This window comes from Pan paniscus, chromosome 20, assembly GCF_029289425.2.
Source record: "Pan paniscus chromosome 20, NHGRI_mPanPan1-v2.0_pri, whole genome shotgun sequence".
NCBI classification, from domain to species: domain Eukaryota; kingdom Metazoa; phylum Chordata; class Mammalia; order Primates; family Hominidae; genus Pan; species Pan paniscus.
The window spans coordinates 56,140,537-56,166,047 of record NC_073269.2 but is presented as its reverse complement, the minus strand read 5'-3'; the positions used below and the strand labels follow the sequence as shown (position 1 = coordinate 56,166,047).

Sequence of the window (25,511 nt, the reverse complement as noted above, 5' to 3'; positions counted from 1 at the left end):
GTCCAGCACCCATACTGCTTACGGGCTCCGGTAATGGGCGGCTCCAGCCTGCGGCGTAGACAGTTGCCATGGAGAAAGACAGGCGTTTCCAGAGTTGACGGTTGCCGTGGAGACAAAAGCCGCCCGCACGCAGTGGGGGCGGGGCTTACAGAACGTATTCTGCGATTGATCCACAGGAAATAGACGCAGCTGCGTGGATCGCCTTCTCCACCCCACATACTGAAGCCAGAATAAGCCACGACTTCGTGTGCTCCACGCGAGGGCCGCCTGACGCCAGAGTTTCTCCCGCATCTGCCATCAGAGGACCGTCGCCCTTAGGAGCCCGAGCTCCCGCGGTACTCTCGGAAGGGTAGTTCATCAGGGAGTCTGACAGGCGCGGAAGTATCCGTGGGGCCGGGGCAGCGTCGCCACCAACGTGGGGATGCTGGTGGGGAGCAAGCTTCGCGTGGGAGGCCGATCCGAGGTCCAAGCCCCCATTTGCCAGGTCCTTGAGGGCCCGACTGTCTAGTGACATTCATCACTTGCCCTCCCCATTTTGGGCCCATTTTGGCCTGAAAAGTGGCCCCGAGCAGTTGGGGATTTAGGCCACCGAGAGGAATAGGGGCTTGAGAATCTGACGGCAGCCTGTGAGGCTGCAGGGGTGGGGACGGGTTTAGAGGCAGCGGGGGTGGGGTTAGGGCGTGGCCAGGAGCCGAGTCAGCACAAGGATTGGCTGGAGTAGGCGGGGAAGGGAGGTGGTTATTAGAGAACTGAACCCAGGAGGCCGGCGTGGGCGGAACCTGCTGATGCTCGTTTTGAGAATCCTTACACTGAGTATCATTCTTGAGTCCACTGAAGAAACTGAGGCTCAGAGAGGGCAGTGGACCCTTAAGTTCAGTAATTCATTAGAAGGGCTCACAAAACTCAGCAAAGCTGTTATACTTGATTGCATTTACTACAGCTAAAGAATAGAGATTAAAACCAGCAATGGGAAAAGGTGCATAGGATGGAGTCTAGGAGAGACCAAGCGTGAGCTTCCAGGTGTCCTCTGCCAGTAAAGTCATATGGAAAGCATTTAACGCACTCAGCAATGATGTGTGACCGCACACAAAGTGTTGCCAGAGAAGCTCACCCACGCCGTGGTACCCAGGGTTATGGGGTTGGTTATGTTGACAGGGCTGATCACCCTGACTGACCTTAGTCTCCAGCCCTTCCAGAAGTCAAGCTGGAATTTAGCTGGGGTATCAGTTCCGACAAGGGGTCCCCATCTCTGAAATGTTGGGGGAGACCTTGGCCCTAGAGAAGACTTTGCTGCTGCTTTATACCTTGACCTCGTTTGAGCTTGTCTTTGCATCAGCCTCAGAGGTGTTGGGTTTTGCCATCTTAGCCTTGCTTGGTTTAGGCTCCTGTAGCTCATTTCTTTTTCCAATCACATCTTTTTCCTTTATTCAGAGACAGGGTCTTGTTCTGTCACCCAAGCTGGAGTGCAGTGGCATGATTACAGCCTACTGTAGCCTCGACCTCCCAGGCTCACGATTCTCCCACTTCAGCCTCCCTAGTAGCTTGACTGCAGGCGTGTACCATCACACCCGGCTGTTTGTATTCTTTGTAGACACAGGATTTCACCATGCTGCCCAGGCTGGTCTCAAACTCCCAAGCTCAAGCAATCCACCCACCTCAGCCTCCCAAAGTGCTGGGATTACAGGCATGAGCCACCACACCCAGCCTACCACACAAACTTTAAAATGTTTTAAATTTATCTAAATTTATTTAAACTTTTATCTAAATTTAAACTTTAAATGTTTTTAAATTGTAAAAATATACATAAAATTTGCCATTTTAATCATTTTTAAGTGATCAGTGGCCACTACCCAGCTAATTTGCATATTTCTTTCGTAGAGACAGGGTTTCATCACGTTGTTCAGGCTGGTCTCGAACTCCTGGGCTCAAGTCATCTTCCCACCTAGGCCTCCCAAAGTGCTGGGATTATAGGCATGAACCACCACACTCAGCCCTATCAGCTCACTTTATAAAAAAAAAAAAACTTTCTATTACTACCATGAGCAGGAAGTAGTATCTCTTGTCACTTGTCACTAAAGGAAAAAGGTGGGGACAAAAATTAAAGTACTAAACAAAGTTATATGTATTACTGGATGCTAATTAGAAACACTCCCCAAGCCTGGGGCCTGACATGTCTGTGAAGAGTGAACTGCAGGCTGCCTGTGCTCTCTCCTTGGTTACTTAGGCCCACACAGACTGAAAAGTGTTGTTTGATGATGCATCTGAGGACCAGCTGAACTTGTGTGCCTCCTCAGTGGCGCATGCCCCGCCCAGACAGTGGGAAAACTGAGCTGCTCCCTCTTACTGGGCAATGATTGCCAGCAGAAGCCCTCCCCGGCAAAGACGTGAGGCCTGGCAGGCAGGGACTGATGCGTGGCTGCATGGCAGCAGGCTGAGAGAAGGAACCAATGCTTTTAGACTCAAAACTTTAATCAGAGAACCAACAAATATGCACACACGGAGGGCGTTTCTACCTTGGCCTGCAGCAACACAGGTGACTGATTTACAGACTGTCCCCACACCCAATGGCTGCCAGTTTTCCAGAGTCCCTATTGTGTCACAGCCCTGCAACACTTTGTACACTCTTTTGGTATACAACATGCCCATCTCCCCGACAAGACAGAGCTCCAGAGGATGGGAACCATGTGCGAGAAGTTAAATGTTGCAGCCATTTGAAAAACAGTGTAAGGCCCCAATGGTTAGCCAACAGGTTCCCAGTTTCAACTAAGTTTAACAAACTTAACCAGCAGAACTCCAGGTGCAAAAGTTGAAAAGCCCAAGGGTGCAGAGCACTCACTCCCTCACCATTTTCAGCACCTAAAATATGAAAGGTATTCAAAGTATGTGTCCAGTGCTTTTCATAAGACTACTGTGTTTCAGCAAAGGTGTGACTGAGCCACTTAGTGGTAGGGAATAAACACCCAGAGCTGACAAGACACTGGTAGGGAACTGGTTGTGTGGTTCCATCTCACTGGACTCTCCAACAATCCTTGGTGATCCCAGAACTTCCTGTGACATGAGGGAATGTGGCATTTTCAAGATGTCACTTGTCAACTAACAGCAATCGTCGATGAAAATGGGTTCATTTCTGATTCCAGAAGCTTCAGAGCAGTAGTGCATAGCGTATGGATACTACCTGCCCCCGAGCCTAGCAAATTGCCTGGTGAGCGGCCATCCTGGATAAATGGTGAATGATGACATCCCAGTGGTCACTTCCACACACCACAGGTTTGACCCCTAAGCATGTCTTCCATATGGGTTGTGTTTCATATGTGGTTAACACCCTGATCAATGCAGCTTTCCTGATGGAATCCAGCTGTGTTTTGGTGTCAACTCCCATGAAAAATTGGGTGTCTTATTGCATAACCAACACTGTTAAATGGAGGAAGGTCATGGGAAGAGGGAGCATGTATTTGTGGGATAGGGAGTCCTCTTTAAGTGAGAAGCTTGGGAGGTTAGGAGTGGAAGGTTGTAGCTAGTTGAGGTGAAGAGTTTACATGTTCTTTTTGGCTTTCTGGGGCTTAAGAAAAAAACCAGGAGAGATAAAGGGACAAAAAAGGCCAGGCACTTAAGAAGAGTAAAGTGCTGGAGAAAAACTGTAAAAAAGGAAAACTTAAATTAAAAGCGATACATTATAAGAACATTAAGTACAGTAAACATAGATTACTAATTCCTTTCTTGTAACACAAGTATATTTGTGCAATAGCTGATGATGTGTATTTGTGGCTTACACTTGGTGAGACCTCATGTGCTGGCCATCAGTTCTAAGTGCTTCACATTTATTTATTTAATCCTCAGAAAAGCCCTCTGAGGTAGGTGATGCCCATTTTACAGATAAGGACACCGAGGCCCTGAGAGATTTTTCTGACCTTCCCAAGGTCACTTAGGTAGTAGATGGCAGAGGTGGGATTTAACTCAAGGTAGACTGGCTCCAGAGCCTACCTCTGAATCCTGACGTTGTACAGCTTCTCCACTTTTGTGTTCTCATTGTTATAATGAAAAACATGCGCACAAACTTTCTAATCAATCTTTAGATGCATTTATTTGGAGAGAAACTTGCAATGGGATAGTTTCCAACTTTCAACATCCGAGTAACGGTCTCATATTCTGGGACTCTGCTGCCACCCAATGGCTACAGGCAGTATTGCTGCTTGTTGTGTACATGCTGATGGCGGCTGAGGCTCGAGTGGCACCGAAAGGCTTTCTGGCAACGTTGACACTGATAAAGTGTCTCCTGGGTGTGAACTCTCAGGTGCTGGTTGAGATGGGCACTGAGGACAAAAGCTTTGCCACACACATTACAGGAGTAAGGCTTCTCCCCCGTGTGAATTCTCTGGTGCTGTGTTAGATTTGCTTTCTGGGCAAAGGCTTTCCCACATTCACCACATCTGTAGGGCTTCTCCCCAGTGTGAACTCTCCGGTGAATAGAAAGGCATGAGCTCTGGGTGAAGGCTTTCCCGCATTCCTGACAAACATAAGGCTTTTCTCCAGTGTGAATTCTCTGGTGGCGGACAAGCTCAGCACTCAGGCCAAAGGCCTTCCCGCAGTAATCACATACATAGGGCTTCTCACCTGAGTGAATTCTCTGATGCTTAGAAAGGCATGAGCTCTGATGGAACGTTTTCCCGCATTCGTTACACACCAACGGCTTCTTTCTGGCATGAGTTCGCTCATGCTGAACAAGGTCGTTTCTCTGGGTGAAGACTCTGTCACACTTACTACATTTAAAGGGATTCTCTCCAGCGTGAATTAACTGATGTTTTGAGAGGTGTGCACTGTGGCTGAAGGTCTTTCCGCATTCGTTACATTTAAAAGGGTGCTCCTTTGTGTGGGAGGACTGAAGTTTGATAAGGGAGGCACTGCTGATGGCTTTCCCTTGCTCACCCCATTTATACAGCCTCACTCTAGAGTGGATTCTTTGATGGTAAATGAGCCGAGTACTTTGGCCAAAGGCTTTCCCACACTGGTCACATTCAAAGGGCTTCACCCCCCTGGTGTGAATCCTCTCGTGCTGAGTTAGGTATTTGCTGCAGCTAAAGGTTTTCTCACATTTGTTACACTTAAAGCACTTCTCTTTCTGTTCTGGGTTCTGATCCAAGATCTTCCCACTCACAAAAAATCCTTGTTTTTCTCTGGCGTGAACACTCTCGTGGCACTTCAGGGTTGAGCCGCAAATGAAGCGTTCTCCGCACTCCTGACATTCATATGGGGTTTTGACAGTGTGCATTTTCTGGTGTTGCACAAGGCGATTGTTATCGCTGAAAGTCTCCTTGCATTCAGCACAGCTATAGGGCTTTTCTGCGGTGTGAATGGCCTGATGTCGCATCAGATGTGAGGGCCGGCTGAAACTCCTGACACATTCCTGACATTTGTGGGGTCTGTAGCCTGTATGAATTTGCCGATGTTCATTAAGGTGAGTGTGCCGGTGGAAGGCCTTCCCACACTCACTGCATTTGTAAGGCTTCTCTCCACTGTGAACCCTCTGATGGATCTTTAGGGAAGAGTTATGCCTGAAGGATTTCCCACGTTTGTTACACTTATAAGGCTCCTCTCCAGCATGAAGAGCCTGGTGTTCAATGAGCAGTGAACTGTGCCTAAAAATCTTCCCACACTCCTGACACTCAGAGGTAGTTTTTGCAGCGTGAGTTTTCTGATGTTGGATGAGGTGTTTTCTCAAGTTGAAAGTCGCCTGGCACTTGGAACACTCATAGCGTTTCCGAGTGTGGATCTTCTGGTGCCGAGTAAGGTGGAAGATCCGGGTGAAAGCCTTGCCGCATTCGTTACAGTTGTAGGACTTACTATCTGTGTGAGTTTTCTGATGCTCACCAGGCTGTGTGTCATGACTGGGTGGGTGGTCACTATCTTGACTCTTACATGGTTTTTCTCCAGTGTGAGTTTTCTGATGCCACAGGTATGTACTCTGACTAAAAGTTGTCCCATATTCATTACACACATAGAATTTGTAGCCCGTGTGAGTTTTCGGATACACAGAAAGGGAAGCATTCTGGTCAAAACCTTGCTCACACTCTTGATGGACAGTGGGTTTCTCCCCAGTATGAGTGATCCAGTGCTGGGTAAGACGGTAACTCCCACTGAAGCTTTTCCCACATTCACTACATTGATATGGTTTCTCCCCTTCCTGAACAGAATCCTGCTGGCTGTGGTCGGAGTAGGAGACAAACTCACCCCTATATTCCTTAGACTTAGCTGGTGTGAGGGTCTTTTCAGAAACATTATGCACCATGGAATCTTCTCCCGTGGAAACGGTGGACACAGGACTGAGTCCTCTCTTTAATTCATGACTCTTGCATTCCGTGGGACTTTCCCCGTTGGTGGCAATATCAGACCTCAGAAGACTTTCTGGATTGCCTAGCAAACTATCTAACCAGGTGTCCTCTATACAGGCTTCTCCGAAATTGGAGTTCCAGAAGCCATCCTTGGATAACATCTCTATAATCTCCTGGGAGAATCCTTCTTCGAAGAAATCCTCCATCAGAGGAGAGTTCTTGGTCTCAGTCACATCTGAAAGAGCAAGTGCAAATGTCTCCTGTTCACTAAGGGTGAGAACACAGACAACAGCAAGTAGGGGTGATAGATCTTGAGTCCAGCCTATCCATCAAGGGACCCAAAGGGGTGACCCATGTGGAACTGGCATCACAGAAAACAGACAGAGCCCATTCCCAGGAGGGTCAAGAAGGGAGTTGGGAAACCATAGGGTTCAACGAGGAGGGAGATTCTACCATTACCTTCACACCTAAGTGACTGACCAAGTTCCCTAAAAAATCGTCTGGACTCACCTGCTTCTACTCTCCACTCTATCCTGTACTGTCACCAAAATCTTCCTCCTCATATCCTGCATCCTCTATCCCAGACAACACCCCGCTCTCCCCACACCACCATCCATCCAGTTCTCCATGCTAGAATCCTGGGAGTCAACCTCCTCCCTACCTCCCTCAACTTGGCACTATTTTCATTTGGTCTCTATCGAAATGTCTCAACTCCCTTCCTCTCCTCTCTTTATCACTGACTCAGCATCTGACCCCAGGCTGCTCATTGGTCTCCTGTTTGTCTGTATCTCTCTCTCTCTAGTCTTCCACACTAGCCCTAAAGGGCTTTGTAGTTAATGGATCTGACTATATCACTCCTCTGATTAAACCCTTCCATGGCTTCCTGCCTGGAGAAAAGAAATGAGTGTATTAGCCCAGTGTTCTTTGTGCTGACCTCATAGAACTCTTGCGGTTCCCTAAATCCACCAGACTTTCTCCTCTGTGCCTTTAATGGTCCCTCATGCTGGATGGCACTTCCTGGACTAACTCCTCTAAGTCTTTTAATACCCAGCTTCAGTATCACCCTTCTCTGAAAGGCTTCCCTGACAACCCCATCCCCATTCTGCTTTAAGTCCCCTGCCCTGTATTCTCTGAAAACCAGCTGAGCACTTACCATCCTCTACCATAACAGGTTATGAAAGGGTCTGACCCCTGACCCTTACCAGAAGGTAAGCTCTTTAATGGGGACCTTCCACTGCTCATCCATCCACTGCCACAGAGGCGGCCACGAGAAAGATTCACAGGACAGAGTAATTCCCATTCATGGTATGCTTGTTCACAGGCAGGAGTGCCTCAGGCACTCTGTTACACTCGACAACCTCCTGTAAGGTAGGCACGTTTCTGCTTTCTTACAGCTAAGTGAGCAGCAGACTGAGGATTTGAACCCCTCTGACTATATATATATATATATATATATATATATATTTTTTTTTTTTTTTTTTTTTGGAGACTGAGCCTTGCCCTGTTGCCCAGGCTGAAGTGCTGCGCGATCTCAGCTCAATGCAACCTCTCCCTCCTGGGTTCAAGTGATTCTCCTGCCTCAGCCTCCCGAGTAGCTGGGACTGCAGGTGCCCTCCACCACGCCCAGCTAATTTTTGTATTTTTAGTAGAGACAGAGTTTCAGCATGTTGGCCAGGCTGGTCTCGAACTCCTGACCTCAAGTGACCGGCCTGCCTCGCCCTCCCAAAGTGCTGGGATTACAGGTATGAGCCACCACGCCTGGCCCCCATATTCTTAACTACCAAGCTGTATGCTCTCTGGGATCCTTCACAAAACATGAATGTCACTGCTCTGCTGTATGCCTCCAGTCTCCCCATCTCTCCTCTCCTCCATCATCATACCTTTTCCAGCCTGTCCCTTGTGCAGTTCTTGGCTCACCATCTGAGTATCTATGAGACTGCTTAAAGTCTCTCTGCCTGGAATTAAAACTTGCAAATGAAAGCCTTCTGAAACCACATCTTGTTCTGAATTGTCACCTTTGCCTCTGCTCATCTCTCCCACAGATATCCAGCTCACTCTCCTCACCACACTTGTGCTCATGTTGTTCCCTCGGCCTCAAATGCACCAACAGACGTGTAATAGGCACCCCTTATGTGCCAAGCATGATGTCAGGAGCTGGGAATACAGGGTGAATCAGCTAAGCCCTGCTTCCAAGAGCGGCATGCCGTTAAAGGGGAAAGACGCTTATGTGGTAACTATGCAACTCAAGTGTCACTACTAGAGGATATGGAGGTATATTTGTTAGTAAAGGCATGGCTACCTATGCTTGGAAACAGCCAATATGCTGAGGTGACAGAAACAGAAAGCAGAAGTTGTGAGAGCCTGTGCATGAGTTAGTCACCTATGAGGAACACTGATGTGCTGAAGAGGAGGCTGCAGAGGCCTCATGTATACGAGCCGGAGCGTGGTGAGCCAAGAAGGGAGCTGCAGACTGACTGGATGGGGTACAGCCTAAGACTCCTGTGGTCTCTGGTTCAGGGCCCTGCTTCTCATGCTGGGGACGTCTCTACCATGGGTAATACCCCAGGAATCCTCACCACCTAACCTGATCCACCTGGAGGAACCCCGGTTTGGGAGATGGCAGGGCAGATGCTCTTGGCAGCATTCAGGCCTGGGCTTAAGTTACTCCCTGATGTGGCCATCTGCTATGCCCCAGGGATAGGAAGGAAAAATGGGCCTGAAGGGAAGGAGGTAAAAGAAGTAGAATGAGGGTCAACACACTCAGGGAGCACAAGGCAGGAAAGTAGAAAGACCAACTGAGAGAGTGGAGGGCGTACCCTTGTTGAGTCTGGAAGGAAAGAGGAGGAGCTGTGGAGAGGCAGCAGGATAACCCTGTGCTGAAGGGCAAGGTAGAGAGACACCAGAGTGAGGGTCTATAAAAATGTCCTGATCCCCCCAGCTCCCAGGACAAGGGGATGGAAGCCAGCGAGAAGCAGAGTGAAGTCCTGAAGCTGAGCGTTGTAATGTCTCGGTAGACCTGTGGGAAAGCTGGCTGCAGCCTCAGGATGGAGGTCTGGAAGACAGAAGGTACACAAGGGGCCCCTCCCCATCCACTCACCAGGGCCTGTTGCTTCTGGGCTTCCTCCTGCCAGAGGCTCCAGATCTTCACCGCCATCTGGGTGGGAGGTCAGGTTGGGTCTTGGGGGGTCTGCAGGGAGAGAAAAGCATTGTCACCCAACCAGGACATGGAGGACCATCCAGACACTCAGTGAGAACCTCCTGGCTCTCCTGACTTTTCTATGCTTTATCCTGCACGTGGCTCCTGTGTGTGGATGAGGTGCTGCACTGGGCAACTCTGGGGATGCCTGTCCTGTAGGGTTCCCAGTCCAGTGATGGAGAGGGAGCCAAACAATCACAATCCAGGGTGATCAAAGCTGTGACAGCTGGGGCTGGGGACACAAAGGACTTGTGACAGCTCTTTAATGGGCAGGATCTGCCAGGTGGAGAGGCACGTACTTCCTCAGCCACTCATGATTTATTCACTGACCCATGGGCCACACATTGCCTGAGGCCTCCATGGGCCAGGGACAGAAAATGTCAGGGTCCCAGAGCCCAAGCAGTCCTGAGCCGTACCCTCCACAAGCTTCCCCAAGGAAGGGAACAGAGTCACCATCCAGGAGGGATACAGGCCACAGCGGAGAAAACGCCACTGCTGTCTTTGAAGACTGAGAAGCCATGAGTCAAGCAATACAGGTGACCTCCAGAAGCTGGCAACGGGCCAGGAAAGACTATCTATGTGCTGGAGCCTCCAGAAGGAACATGGTGGCCCTGCCAACACCTCGCCTCCAGCCCAGCCACATGCATTTGGAACTCCTGGCCTCCAGGACTGTAACATAATAAAAGTGTGCTGGTGGAAGCCACTATGTTTGTGGTATGTGTAACGGCAGCAATAGGAAACGGATACACTACTCATACATTCACACAAATGGGTGAAGGGGCAGTTGAGGTAAACACACTTCTTACTGTGGGCTGTAGTTTAAAAATTCAAAAAGACACTGAGGTAGGACCTCCCATTAGATGCTTCTTAGCACACACTGGCCAGTCTGGAGAAAGTCTGCCCCAACGTGATGAGATTCTATCAAATGATAGTTTCCACAGTGTGTTATCTTTTACTTCTTTCATCTTTTGGAGTAAATTATTTTTCTAGTTCTTCAAAAAGAAAGAACTGAGGCAACAGAGAGGGAAAATGAGTTAATCAGGTGACACTGATGGGGAGCTGGGGTGATATGGCCTTGGAGCTGCACAGACCTTAGCTGGAGTCTGGGCCCTGCTGCTGTCTCACTGTGTGACACTGGTGTGCAGAAGAGGGCGACACAGCAGGCTGGCTGCTCTCCTGGGAAAAGCCTGCTGGCAAGGCTGGATTTCAGGGGGGTACCCCGTGTCTCCAGAACTGAAGAGACACGCTCCCTGGACCTAAACTGTGCAAACACGGTGGCTTACACCTGCTTTCCTTCTGGGGGTCTGGAATTTTGGAATATGCCAGGCAGAGGAGCCCACGTGACCAGCCCCCGGTAAACACCCTGGCACTGAGTCTCTGATGAGCTTTGAAATGTCCTGGTGGACAGCATTTCACACGCGATATCACATTCTACAGTATTGCTGGGGGAATTAAGCATGTCCCATGTGACTCCCCTGAGAGAATTCTGGAAGCTTGTGCCTGGCTTCCTTGGACTTTACCCCATGTACCTCCTTCCCTTTGCTGACTGTGCTCTGAATCTTTTCACTGTAGTAAGTCATAGCCATGAGTCTGACTACAGGATGAGTCCTGGGAATCCTAGCCAATCACTGAATCTGTGGGTGCTCCTGGGGACACTGACACAGCTGGGAAGGTGACTGCCACTCTTTTAACCTCAATTTCAGACCAATCGGCAAAAGAGGGACAACCCAGCTTCTTCATGGGGTGACTGGAGGATTGAACAAGCAAGTCCTAAGAGCTGCTACTCAATCATTCATTAGTTTAGAGCTGTCTGCTGGGCCCTAGAGCAGGTACTGTTTGTTCCAAACACTGGGGACACGCCCTGTCCTCACACAGCTCCCGCTCTGAATGATACAATGGTAGTTAGAACGTGAGGGAGCGACAGACAAGATGAGTAGGAGAAGAGGTATGGAGTTCTAACAGGGTCCCAGGTTAAACTTTAAAAATGTAAGCCCTGAGAGCCGCTTAGGCAGAGGGGAGGGCAACTGGAAGACTTTGAAGTATCAGCTTGAAGAATGACTGACTACAAGTAGGAAAGTGGTGAAGACAAGGCTGGGGAGGCAGATAGGGGCCAGAGCAGGGTTTCCCAGGCTTAGCACTACGGACACTGGCGTGGGCCAATCCTTGGTTGTGGGGCTGTGCTGTGCACTGTAGGATGTGTGGCAGCCTCCCTTGGTTCCACCAGCTAGATGCTAGCGGCACGCTGCTGGCCCAAGGAGTAACAATCAAAAATGTCTCCACACACTGCCAATGTCTCCTTGGCCAGCTGAGAACTGCTGGGCTAGGTCATGCTGATTCTGAGGAGCCCAGGAGCCAGGACTTCACCCTGTGGGTGGTAGAGAGCATGGGTGATCACCAAGCAGGGCAGTGAGTAGGCCCCTGGGGACAGGCAACACTCACCCAGCAGGAAGAGGTCCTGGCAATTGTCCAACGCTGTGTCCCAGAACGTGTCCCCCTGTTCCAGCCCGAGCTGCTCCCAGTCTCCCAAGGTGAAGTCCATGCCGACATCCTTGAGGGTCACAAATTCCTGAAACACAGTACACTATTGGTCACTCAGAGGCTGGGGTCAGGGAGGAGCCCAACAGCTCACTCAGGGCACTCCCAGCCCTCAATCTGCCAGGGCTTTGGCAAAAACCATCCCATCCTCAGCCTCACAAGAATCTTGAGATGTAAGAGACTGGAAACCCCTGTATTTTGTAGGCAAAGAAAAGGACCTTGACTTTGACCAGGGGACAGGATGTCAACCGAAGTTAACACAGGTGGGACTGAACCCAGGTCTGCCTGATCCTAAAAATCTATTTCACGCTTTTGCTTTAAGTGTTCATTCAAGACTTATTTTGTAAACTTTCAAACATACATACAAGTAGAGAGATGTATATAATTAACACCCATGAACCCATCACCCAGGGGTCATCTGATTTCACCTGTGAATACTTCAGTATGAACAGTCACTCCTTAATCACTGAACACCTAGACCACATTCAAAATCTGTATACAGATTAGTCTGACATCTCAGTGGTGTGTCTTTATAGCTAGCTCGTCTCAATCAGAATCCAGGGGGCCCATACCCTGTAACTGATGTGGTTCTGAGGTTTTGAAATCTACAGCTGTACCCCTGTGCCTTCTACATCCTCCATGCTCCTGATTTGAGGTCCCATGTTCTGAGTGTGGCAAGCTGCTTCCATGCAGTGTCACCTGGCTGCTCCCTGGCCACGCATTTCCTGTGAGCTGGTCAGGAGAGCAGAGGCCTGACTGGAGTCAGTACAGCTTCTGGGGGAAAGACCCACTCACAGGTGGCACCAGGTCCGCTTTAGGTACCAGGTCCGCTTGGGTAACAGATGGTTACCCAAGGCTCCTATCTGGTTGTCCAACTTTTAGTGATGCCATCTTTCATTTTAAAACTTTCCTAGTTAATAAGTGTTTATTACTATTTATGTGTGTGTGCATGTATATATTATATAAAATTTTATTTTATATGTAATTATATATATAATTTATAAATTATAAAATTATAAATTATAATTTATATATGCACCTGTAGTCCCAGCTACTCAGGAGGCTGAGGTGAGAGTATCACAGGAGCCCAAGGAGGTCGAGGCTACAGTGAGCTGTGATCACACCACTGCACTCCACCCTGGGGGACAGTGAGACCCTGTCTCAAAAAAAAAAAAAAAATTTCTACTATTTGGCTAGTCGGCGGTAGAGTTCGTATAGGACAGGTAGAGTAAATGCTTGACTCTCCTTTTATTTGCCGGTTTTCACTGTAAGGAATTGGTTTCCTTCTGTCATTTGTAAGTTATGGTAATTTATAAATCTGGTAATCCATAAATTATATATATTATATATACAGAGAGACAGAGAGAGCGAGCGAGAGAGAGAGAGAGTGTCTCACTCTGTTGCCCAGGCTGGAGTGCAGTGCCACGATCATAGCCTCCACCTCCTGGGCTCAAGCAATCCTCCTGCCTCAGCCTCCAAGTAGCTAGGACTACAGGCTTGTGCCACCAGACCCAGCTAATTTTTTTTTTTTTTTTTTGGTAGAGTAGGAGTCTTGCCATGTTGCCCAGGCTGGTCTCGAACTCTTGGCCTCAAGTGATCCTCCTGCCCCTGCCTCCTGAAGTGTTGGGATTACAGGCATGAGCCACTGTACCTGGACAGTTAATGGATGTTTAGGATAAAAATTCAAATACTTGAGAAGTACCAACATTAAAACGTGAAAGCCTGCCCCCACACACCCCATCTCTAGGTGAAACCATGACTGGTGTGTCTCTTCCAAATCTCCATCAGTGTGGGCACAGGCACATTTTAAGAAAGAATGAAAACCACCTCTCTTTAGTTTGGGTCTGAGGTATGGCCCTATTACCTTCCCTTTATGAGTGACTATTGGCAAGTAAGCTGCATGTCTCTTGTGACCCCAATTCCTGCTCCCCTAGTGAAATGGGACCAACGAGTCCCATCTCATCAGGGCTGCTACAAGAAGCAACTGAAATACTGCTGGGAGGTGACTGCATAGTACTTAGCACACAGGAAGAGCTCGACAAAGGGGCAATTCCACTCTGGCTTACACTGCCCATCCCAACCCTCCAGGCATCTGACTGCAAAAGCCCTTCTTTGGCCAACAGCTTTCTGCATGCCAGCAATGGTTCAATGCTTTAGGTGCAGTGAGTCACTGAACTGCCTGACTCCTCTTTGAGGCAGGATTATCCCCAACTTATAGAAAACAAAATCAAGGCCCAAATAGTCACTTTCTCCAAGTTACACAGTGTATTAGTCCATCTTCTGTTGCTATAACTGGGTAATTTATAAAGAAAAGAAATTTGTTTCCTATAGTTCTCGAGGCTGGGAAGTCCAAGGCCAACAGACTGCCTCTGGTGAGGGTCCTCCTGCTGGTGGAGACTCTGCAGAGCCCTAAAATGGCACAACGCATAACATGGTGAGGGAACTGAAGCAATGTCAAGCTGGCTTTTACAACAGACCCACTCTCATGATAACCCATTATTCCATGAATAAATGAATTCACTCACACAGGCAGAGCCTTCATGACCTAATCATCTCTTAAAGGCCCCACCTTGGCCAGGCGCAGTGGCTCACACCTGTAATCCCAGCACTTTGGGAGGCCAAGGCAGGCGGATCATGAGGTCAGGAGATCGACACCATCCTGGCTAACACGGTGAAACCCCGCCTCTACTAAAAATGCAAAAAAAAAAAAAAAAAATTAGCTGGGCATGGTGGCGGGCACCTGTAGTCCCAGCTACTCAGGAGGCTGAGGCAGGAGAATGGCATGAACCTGGGAAGCGGAGCTTGCAGTGAGCCGGGATTGCGCCACTGCACTCCAGCCTGGGCGACGGAGTGAGACTCCATCTCAAAAAAAAAAAAAAAAAAAAGGCCCCACCTCTTAATACAGCTATATTAGGGATTAAATTTCAAGGAGTTTCGATTGGTGGGGCATGGTGGCTCACGCCTGTAATTCCAGCACTTTCGGAGGCTGAGGCGGGCAGACTGCTTGAGCTCAGGAGTTTGAGATGAGCCTGGGCAACATGGTAAAACCCCCATCTCTACCAAAAACACAAAAAGATTAGCTGGGCGTGGTAGTGCACACCTGTAGTCCCAGCTACTCGGGAGGCTGAGGTAGGAGGATCACTTGAGCCCAGGAGATGGAGGTTCCACAAGCCAAGATCACACCACTGCACTCCAGCCTAGAAAACAGAGTCTCCCTCTCAAAAAAAAGTTTCAAAGGGGACAAACATTCCAACCACAGCACACAGTGAGTAGGTGGTGGGGTGGCACGAGCTCCAATCTGCTACACAATCCCCAGGAGGCTGACCTGTTAGAGGCTCAGCTTTAGAGTCAGACAGGTCCCAGTTCAAATTCTAGTTCTACTATCTATTAACTGTGGGACCTTGTTAGTCCACCTCTCTAATGCTCAGCCTGCCTCTTCTCTAAAATAAGGCTGCTATAGGATGAAGTGAGCTGATGCCTACACAGGGCTCAGCAGAGACCCAACTCACTAAGAAGCTGCTAAATAAGTGGTGCTTGTTGTCTACTTATCTGTCCAATGATGACCAAGCATCTACTATGAGCCAGCCCCTGTGCTAGGTACAGGAAAAAAGGGGGCAGCCAGTTCCTGTCCTTATGAGATTTAACCTGGGTGTGTTACACTGAATTACAATGAAAAGTGCTTTGTAAAACTCTTAAGAACAGCCAAACACACACACACACACACACACACACACACACACACACACACACACACACACGTATGAAAGAACTGGTCACCTTTGAAGGATGACATGACAGAAGGAAACCAATTCCTTATAGTGAAAACTAGCAAATAAAAGGAGAGCCAAGCATTTACCCTACCTGTCCTATATGAACTCTACCGTCGACTAGACAAATAGTAGATAAATTTTTTTTTTTTTTGAGATAGGGTCTCACTGTCACCCAGGCTGGAGTGCAGTGGTGCTATCACAGCTCACTGTAGCCTCAACCTTCTTGGGCTCCTGTGATACTCTCACCTCAGCCTCCTGAGTAGCTGGGACTACAGGTGCACACCACCACACCTGGCTAATTTTTAAATTTTTTGTAGAGATGGGGTTTCACCACGTTGCCCAGGCTGATCTTGAACTCCTGAGCTCAAGCAATTTGCCCACCTCAGCCTTCCAAAGTTCTGCAATTACAGGCATGAGCCACCATGCCCAGCCAAAGGATGTCTTGTAAAGTATTCCAACTAATAAATGAAAAGAAATGATAGCACCATTTTGCAAGCCCCGATGAATGAACAGGTGATAAGGCAGAAAGCATCAATATCTGCCAGGATCACAAACAGGGGGCACAAGAGATTCTTGGTAAAAGGATTGACCATGAGTCTAATCAAGCCTCTGGACCTAGCTGCCAACTGGGAATAAACTCAACTGCACCACAAGGATGGAACCAGAGAAAACAGACTGAGGAATTCTACAGGTCGAACCATGCCAGTTCCTCAAAGGACCGAATAACTGTTCTCTAACTAACAGCTGAGAACAGAAGGGGATGGAGGAGGAACCCAAAGATTAAGAGACACAGAAGACATTAAAAAACAAGAAGGGGCAAGGGATTGTGCATTTGAGTAATAAAGCAAGTAGTAATCATAAAAATCAGGTTACTTATTGGGGATGCGAGAGGGCTATGACAGAGCCCACGAAGGACTTCTGGGGTGGATGGCAAAAAAAATTCTCACTCTTGATCTAGGTGGCGTTCGCCTTCATTAAGTCATGCATTTGATGTGTGTACATTTCTGCACCTGTGATTTTACAATAAAAAAACTTTTTTAAATTAGGCATATACTACTAAACAGCATCCTCCTCTTGCTGCTTCGTGGGAAAAGACAGAAGGTGAGAAGGGCAGAAGCAGGGAGTCAAAGGAAAAAGGCCAGTTTGATAATCCAGGTGAGAAATGGTGGCAGCAATGGAGGGGGTGAGAAGTGGTGAGATTCCAGATATTCAGATAACGGTGCTGACAAGGTTTCCTGACGAATAACATGGAGGGTGTGAAAGACAGAAGAACCTGGGATGGCTCTACGTTTTTAGCCTGAACAGCTGGAAGGACAAAGTTGCCACTTACTGAGACATAGGAGAAGCAGCTTTCAGGACAGAGTCTGAGTTTGGTTTGGGACATGTAAAGTTTGAGATATCCTGTAGATTGTCATGGCCGAATAATGCCGCCACCCCACACAAAGATGTCCCTGTCTTAATTCCCAGAACCCATGAATATTATCTTACATGGCGAAAGGGACTTTGCAGCTGTGATTAAGAATCTGGAAATGGGGAGATTATCCTAGATTATTTGGGTTGGTCCTAAATGTCATCACAAGGATCCTAATAAGAGGGAGACAAGGAATCACAGGAGAGAAGAGGTGATGCCATGACAGAAGCAGAGATTAGAGTGATGCGGCCAGGAGCCAATGAATATAGGCAGCCTCCAGAAGCTGGGAGAGGCAAGGACTGAATTCTTCCCTAGGGCCTCCAGAAGGAACGCACCCTGCTGACACCTTGGTTTGAGCCCCGTGAGATCATTTTGGGATTCAGACCTGAAGAACTGTAAAAGAATAAATTTGTGTTGTTTTTAAGCCCCCAAGTTTATATTATTTGTTACAGCAGCAGTAAGACCCTGAAACAGTCGTCCCAGTGGTGATGCTAAGCAGGAATTGGGTGGACGAGCAAGGGGGATCCTGTTTCCGCTTACAACAAATCCTGTCCCTCCTCTGCTCCAAACCCTCCAACGGCCTCCGGATTCACCATATTTAAAGACAGTGACCATACAATGATCTCCAGGGCCCTAAAGATCTGGCCCCAGCTACCACTCAGGGCTCACCTTCTCCCCCTTTCCCGCTCATCCACTCTGCTCCAGCCACACCAGCTTCCTTGCAGCTCCCTGAACACACCTGCCAGACCCCATCTTAGAGCCAAGATTGTGTCCCTCAGTTCTCTGCTGAAATGCCTCTTCTCCATGAAGCCTTCTCCCACCCCTCTGTATAAAACAGCAAATCTACCCTGGGCCTCCCTATCCCTTTCCTCCATAATCCTTAATACTGCCTGCATTCTATGGGATTTACTTAATGCATTTTACTGTGTGGTATGGGTTGAACTGTAACCCTCTAAAAAGATACAATGAAGTTCTAACCCCCAGTACCTCAGAATTTGCCCTTATTTGGAAATGGGGTCTTTACAGAGGTGATCAAGCTGAGATGAGGTCATCAGGGTGGGTCCTAATCCAAAACGACTGAAGTTGTCATAAAAAGGAGAAATGGGGACACAAAGACAAACACAGGCTGAGGGAAGACAATGTGAAGACACAGGGAGGACATCCTGTGAAGATGAAGGCAGAGCTTGAGGTGATGCCTCTCCAGGCCGAGGAACACCAAAGCTGGCCACCATCTGCCAGAAGACAGGGGAGAGGCCTGGCTCACAGCCTCAGAAGGATCCAGCCCTGCCAACACCCTGATCTTAGACTTCTGGCCTCCAAGACTGGGAGACCACCAATTTCTGTTGTTTTCAGCCACCCGGTGTGTGGTACTTTGTTACAGCAGCCCTAGCAAGCTCATACACTGTCACCCGCAATAAAGTAAGCTTCATGAGGGCAGGAACCACCTAAACCGTTTCCCTAGTCCAGACTTACAACAAAGCCCACTCATGGCAGGCACAGAGTAAATACTTGTTGAATGAGGCAAAGCAGCACATGGTCCTGATAGCTGTTTTGGGACAAGGGAAGGAGCTCATGAAGGATGGAACCCATACTAAGTGAGGTTCAAGATGGGGACAATAAACTGAGTCCCAATCACACCTGCAGATCATGACAGCCCTACCTCTGGACTTTTGGTTATATAATTAATAGTCTCCTGACTGCGTAAGTCAATTTCTGGTACTTATAACGGAAACTGTTGCTGTCTATATCCTGTCAAGAGTAGCAGCCAAGCAGGAGCCAGATCAAAGAGGACCTTTGAGGGGCTTCCTTTCCTCACACTCCCAGACTGCGCTGGACGAGGCCCCTGTCACAGTGATGAAGGAAGTGGGAAGACAGGGGCAGACTTGATCCTTGAGGCACTGGGGAGCCACAGGAAAGTGACAAAGTCAGAGCACATATTTGGCAATCATTTACCCTGTGTGCTAGACCACATTGTGGGCACTGGGGACATGGACGTGTGTCAGACCTGTTTCCTGGCCTCATGGAGCTCATGGTCTGACGGAGAGACACGAGGGAGGTAGGACTGTGGCAAAGGGAGGTATCGGGGGCTGTGTGGGCCAAGGGGGAGAGGGAGGCCATTGCCTTGAGGTCAGGGAAAGCTTCCTGGAGGGAAGATCATTCAAGTTGGATCACTAAGGATGAACAGATATTTACCAGATAGAGAGATGGTTTCATGCATCATTCATTGATTCATTCATTCATTCAACTAACACCTCATGTGGCTTCCTGTGTTCCTGGCCTGTGCTGGGCCCTGGGGACCCAGAGATGAATCCCCATCAGTTCCTGTCCCCAAGGAGCATCTAGTCTGGTGGGGCTGACAGATATGGGCAGGAACATCCATATCTAGGTGGATCTGTGCTACAGTGGAGGCAGCAGGGGGTACTATGGAAGGCTAGAGCAGGAAAGTGCTGACTGCCTAGGGAAGGGTGGGGGAACTGAGCCGGGTCTTAAAGGCTGTGTGAGACACTACCACATGGAAAAGGGGCGGGGAATTCCAGCAGAGGGCCCAACCTGAGCAAAGGAAGCTGCTGGAAAGTACAGAATCAACTTTTACTACTAGGCCAAAGGGAGTATTTGTATCTAGAGAAATGACAGAAGATGGTGCAAAGAGGGTAGAAGCCAGAACACACAGGAAGGCTGAAAAACCTGGAATTTATTCTATAAGCAATACGGGTTCCCAGAAGAGTACAAACAGAAAAGAACAGCATGCGAGCTTTCCTTTAAAAAAGATCGCCTGGGAGCCACCATGGGACAGGGAGGCCAAAACAAAGGAAGGCCAGCTTTCCTGCCACGGGGGTGACCAATCAACACAGAGCGACCTTCAACTCACCTCGGCCACAAAGGAAGGCCAATTTTTCTGCCTTTGGGTGTGACCGATTAGGACAGAGCGACCTTCAACTCACCTCAGCCATGGCCAACTGGGGTTCAGTAGCCTCTTTTAAGCTCCTCCTCCTTCCCCTCCGTGTTCCCGGCTGGCAGGGCTGTGGGAAGCACAAGGGAGCTGTGAGAAAGCCTCCCTTCCGCCCATGGCTGACTCGCTGTCCATGCTGACGAGCCCCCAAAATGTCCAGGGGGAGGAGGACAAGTCCCAGTGTGAGTCTCCCTGCAGGGGAAAACAACAACTATATTTACTGAAGCCACCTCAGCCCCACATTTCCACTGTGCTTCAGAACCTACAGAACAGCTTCGCCACCAACAATGGTGGGTTAGCACCTAACAGTCAGTCAGCACATGTTTAGGAGATTTGGTGATGAAAGTCTATGGCCACAGTGGGAGCTTCTGTCTTGCTCACTGCTGTGTCTTAGCACCAGCATGGTGCCTAGTACGCAGTAGGTGCTTTAACAGTAGGTGTAAAAGTACCTACAGTTGTTGACAGAACGAAGGTGTCTAAAGAACCAATGGAACAATGCTTCTGGGATTTCTGATTATCATCTCTGGAATTTGAGTTCAGGTAAATTGGCCTCCGAAACTGTTACTCTTTTTTTGAGACAAGGTCTTGCTCTGTTGCCAGGCTGGAGTACTACAGTGGCACAATCATGGGCCACTGCAGCTGTAATTTCCTGGGCTTAAGCAATCCTCCAACCTCAGCCTCTCAAGCAGCTGGGACTACAAGCATGTGCCACCACATCCAGCTAATCTTTTTCACTTTTTGTAGGGACAGGATCTCACTTGTTGCCCAAGTTGTTCTCAAACTCCTGACCTCAAGTAAGCCGCCCTCGTGGGCCACCCAAGGTGCTGGGATTGCAGTTGTGAGCCACCGCACCTGGCCACTATCTCTACAACAGAAATAGTTCAACTTCTGTTTTAACCGTGACCCACGGTAACAACACCAATATGTAGAACAGGCCAGGCACAGTAGCTCACGCCTGTAATCTCAGTACTTTGGGAGGCCGAGGTGGGCAGATTACTTGAGGTCAGGAGTTCAAGACCAGCCTGGCCAATATGCTGAAACCCCGTCTGTACTAAGAATACAAAAATTAGCTGGGCTTGGTGGGACGTGCCTGTGATCCCAGCTACTCGGAAGGCTGAGGCAAAGAATCACTTGAACCCGGGAGGCGGAGGCTGCAGTGAACCGAGATGGTGCCACTGCACTCCAGCCTGGGCAACACAGTGAGACTCCATCTCAAAAAAGAAAAAAAAAAGTATCATGACTACTCAAACACACAGTGTAACTAAACAAAAGCTTCATGAAGCAATACTTACCCTGCAATGTAAGATGCACTGGGATGTTTTCTATTCTAGTCTCTTTTATTCTACTTCATTAAAAAATCATAGCCACTGCCCACCTAGTTATTTTCATGACCCATAATACGCAAAACTGTACCACAGACATTTTTACCCATTTGTATCCACTGCGTGGACCAAGTAGCACATATTTGCGGAGTGCTGAAAGCATTTCATATCACAAAGCAGCACGGATCACTTAACAATGACACAGGTCCACAAATTCTTCAAACTCCAAGGCCAGATGTGCTTTGAAATTCAACTTTTATTTTCAAAAGGTGATATGGCATATACGTGGCATATTTCATTAAAATCCCAGTGCAGGGCTGGCCGCAGTGGCTCACGCCTGTAATCCCAGCACTTTGGGAGGCCAAGGCAGGCGGATCACGAGGTCAGGAGATCCAGACCATCCTGGCTAACGCGGTGAAACCCCGTCTCTACTAAAAATACAACAACAAAATTAGCCAGGCATGGTGGCGGGCGCCTGTAGTCCCAGTTACTCGGGAGGCTGAGGCGAGAGAATGGTGTGAACCCGGGAGGTGGAGCTTGCAGTGAGCCGAGATGGCGCCATGCACTCCAGCCTGGGCGACAGAGCGAGACTCCGTCTCAAAAACAAAAACAAAAACAAAACAAAACAAAGTCCCAGCGCAGTGTGGATCAGGCTGCATTTCATAATTGAACACTTTACCCTAGAGAAAAGTATCATTGTTCATTCTAGGTAGAATAATTTAAAGTTATATTTAAAAAATACCTTGTAGTAGTTCAGGTAAGGCACGGACACTAAATTTATGAAAAAAAAATTTGTTGTTCTGAGTTGTCCAGATTTTTGAGACTACAAATATGGGAATATGGTAGACCTACAATAAATGCTAATTCTACTGAACAATGAGTTTTTCTACATGTCAGAGGTTAAGCCTCAACCTACGAGTATAACTCAGTTGACAGATATTTGGCCCATAATGTTTGTTGGCAGACAGAATGTTTTGAAAGAAAATTCAAGCATGGCTCACTAGTCTCAAACTTGAAAATTGGGAAATTTCACCTAAAAATTATGTTTCCAACTTCTGAAACATCCTAGGATTTGGCAACATTGGTTCTACATCCCACGAAGTTAGTTCACTGGTGCCCATTTAAAGCTCCCCCACCAGTGCTAGGCAAGTGGGGGATGCTTATAATCCCAGCACTTTGGGAGGCTGAAAGGTGTTCGAGACCATCCTGGGCAACGTAACAAGACCTTGTTTCTAAAAAAAAAAATTAAAAATAAGCAAGTTGTGGTGGCACGTGCCTGTAGTCCCAACTACTTGGGAGACTGAGGTAGGAGGATCGCTTGGGAGGCTGAGGTAGGAGGATCACTTGAGTCCAGGAGTTCAAGGCTGCAGTGAGCTATGATTGTGTCACTGTACTCCAGCCTGGATGACAGAGAAAGATCCTGCCTCCAAAAAAAAATTAAATTTGTTTTTTGGTTTTTTTTTGAGACGGAGTCTCGCTCTGTCGCCCAGGCTGGAGTGCAGTGGCGCGATCTCGGCTCGCTGCAAGCTCTGCCTCCCGGGCTCATGCCATTCTCCTGCCTCAGCCTCCCGAGTAGCTGGGACTACAAGCGCCTGCCACCACGCCCGGAGAATTTTTTGTATTTTTAGTAGAGACGGAGTTTCACCGTGTTAGCCAGGATGGTCTGGATCTCCTGACCTCGTGATCCACCCACCTCGGCCTCCCAAAGTGCTGGGATTACAGGCGTGAGCCACCGCGCCCGGCCAAAAAAATTAAATTTAAGTTTAAAAAGCGGCTGGGTGCAGTGGCTCATGCCTGCCATCCCAGCACTTTGGGAGGCCAAGGCAGGCGGATCACCTGAAGTTTGGAGTCCAAGACCAGCCTGATCAACATGGTGAAACCCCCATATCTACCAAAAATACAGAAATTAGCCGGGCATGGTGGTGCACGCCTGTAATTACAGCTGCTTGGGAGGCTGAGGCAGGAGAATCGCTTCAACCGGGGAGGTGGAGGTTCCAGTGAGACTGAACTCCAGCCTGGGTGACAGAGCGAGACTCTGTCATCAAAAAAAAAACACAATTCTCCCCTTCAGATGAGGCAAGTGCTCCCCAAGGCCCCGCAGCCTCACCTGGACCAGTTCTCTCCTTTCCTGTATGTCATCTGCCTGGCCCTCACAGACAGCTGAGCTTGAGATCCCTGTCTGCAGTTACCAAATCACATTCTGCCCACATCTCATATACTCTCAGCTCTGGGAGGAAAGAAACGAGGGCCCAGAGGTGGAGCCCAAGGTCATCCAGCCCAGAGTGACTTAAGCCAAACAATTATCAGGCTGAAAGACCTTGGGCCCAAGAGTCTTGCCCTTCCTTCCAGACCATTTACCTTCTCTAAGCCTTAGTTTCCACATGTACCAAATGGAACAAATACAACAGATCTATGGTCCTTTAAATGCTCCAAAAACCAGAACTTGATTTATAAACTGACCGCAAAACTTCACCTGGATTGCCACAGGCCATGTAGGGTCTTAATGTTCTCATAAGTGTGAATATTCACACCTTGCCCCACAGAAACATTTTATGACCAAAAACTGGCCCAGATTCCTCCGGGTGGGGAGGGGTGCTGCCTAATTATAAAATATGCACCCTATTAGCTTTCTAAAATCTGAAAAATTCTGATTCCCGAGATTGCCTTGGTGCCAAGGGGACCTGCACTTATGTCTCAGTGCTGCTGCGGGGATCAGAAGAGGAAATGCGACTCCAGCAGGGCGCCTGGCACACAGAAAGCACTCAAATACTGTAAATGTTAAGTACTTCAACTTCCCGAAGAACTCCCATCCATCGTCCAGCAAGATTCTGCCTAAATTTGCCAACTTCAGGTAACTCATTCCCCTCCTTCCCCAACCAAAACCAAAATAAAACAGAACTACTCCTCTCAGGGCCATCAGGGAGGCCTACAAACCCCTTTAGCAGTTTTTTTTTTCTTTTCTTTTCTTTTCTTTCTCAGCTCACTGCAACCTCTGCCTCCTGGGTTCAAGCAATCCTCCCACCTCGGCCTCCCAATTAGCTAGGAATACAGGGGTGCACCACCACGCCCGGCTAATTTTTGTTTTTTTTTCTTCTTTTGTGGAGACAGGGCTTCACCATCTGGCCTAGGCTAGCCTCGAAATCCTGGGCTCAAGCGATCCGCCCACCTCAGCCTCCCAAGGTGGTTTTCTTCCTTTCTTTTTTTTTTTTTTTTAAGATGTAGTCTCGCTCTGTCACCCAGGCTGGAGTGCAATGGCGCGATCTCGGCTCACTGCAACCTCCGCCTCCTGGGTTCAAGCGATTCTCCTGCCTCAGCCTCCCGAGTAGCTGGGATTACAGGCCCCCGCCACCACGCTCAACTAATTTTTGTATTTTTAGTAGAGACTGGGGGTTCGAGGAACTCCTGGCTGTAAGTGATCCCCCCCGCCAAGGCTTCCCAAAGTGCTGGGATTACAGGCGTGATCCACCGTGCCCAGACCTTGAGCGGTTTTCATAACAGACTGTGAAAGACGGTTCACACCGAACCCGGGAGGCGGAGCTTGCAGTGAGCCGAGATCGCGCCACTGCACTCCAGCCTGGGCGACAGAGCGAGACTGCGTCTCAAAAAAAAAAAAAAAAAAAGAAAGACGGTTCACACCTTCACTCTGACAACCGCCGCCCAAGGCGACGCACCCTTTGCCGAAGTCGCCCCCACTTGCATTCCGTCACCTCTCAGGAAGGACCGAGCCCGCAAGTCCCTCAGCCCCAGCGTCTCCGTACCTCGGGATTGTAGTCGGCCGCGTCAACAGACGCAACCCCAGCCTCAAGGGAGCAGGAGATTCAACTCCCCGCACACGCGCCTCCTCGCAGCGCCTCCTCGCAGCGACTTCCTGTGCGCGAGAAGCTTCTCTGAGCGGCTGCACCCAGGATCCTCCGCGGCAGCGCCAGGACTCTATTTCCCAGAGGGCTGTGCGGGCGACTTCTTTCGCCTTCCCATCTCCTCCTGCTTCTTCAGCCTTAGCA

The 25,511-nt window shown here is 48.8% G+C and overlaps 1 protein-coding gene and 1 long non-coding RNA gene across 4 annotated transcripts; one reads left to right on the top strand and one right to left on the bottom strand.

Moving 5' to 3' along the window:
- Positions 1 to 157: 157 nt before the first annotated feature.
- Positions 158 to 9,404, top strand: LOC134729638 (uncharacterized). The gene is made up of 4 exons (XR_010110922.1): positions 158 to 335; positions 6,444 to 6,599; positions 8,369 to 8,556; positions 9,265 to 9,404. It is a non-coding gene; the product is annotated as an uncharacterized LOC134729638 (long non-coding RNA).
- Positions 2,452 to 25,511, bottom strand: ZNF473 (zinc finger protein 473). 3 transcript variants are annotated; one of them, XM_008967003.7, is made up of 5 exons: positions 25,269 to 25,511; positions 20,181 to 20,380; positions 11,962 to 12,088; positions 9,424 to 9,513; positions 2,452 to 6,561 (listed from the first exon to the last, which is right to left on the bottom strand). In XM_008967003.7, the coding sequence occupies exons 2-5, from the start codon at positions 20,187 to 20,189 to the stop codon at positions 4,172 to 4,174; spliced, it is 2,616 nt and encodes an 871-aa protein (XP_008965251.1). In that variant the 5' UTR covers positions 20,190 to 20,380; positions 25,269 to 25,511; the 3' UTR covers positions 2,452 to 4,171. The 3 variants fall into 3 exon arrangements, with proteins under 3 accessions (XP_008965251.1, XP_063456586.1, XP_063456585.1); XM_063600516.1 differs by lacking the exons at positions 9,424 to 9,513; positions 11,962 to 12,088; positions 20,181 to 20,380; positions 25,269 to 25,511 and adding an exon at positions 8,207 to 9,269; XM_063600515.1 differs by lacking the exons at positions 9,424 to 9,513; positions 11,962 to 12,088; positions 20,181 to 20,380; positions 25,269 to 25,511 and adding an exon at positions 8,342 to 9,269.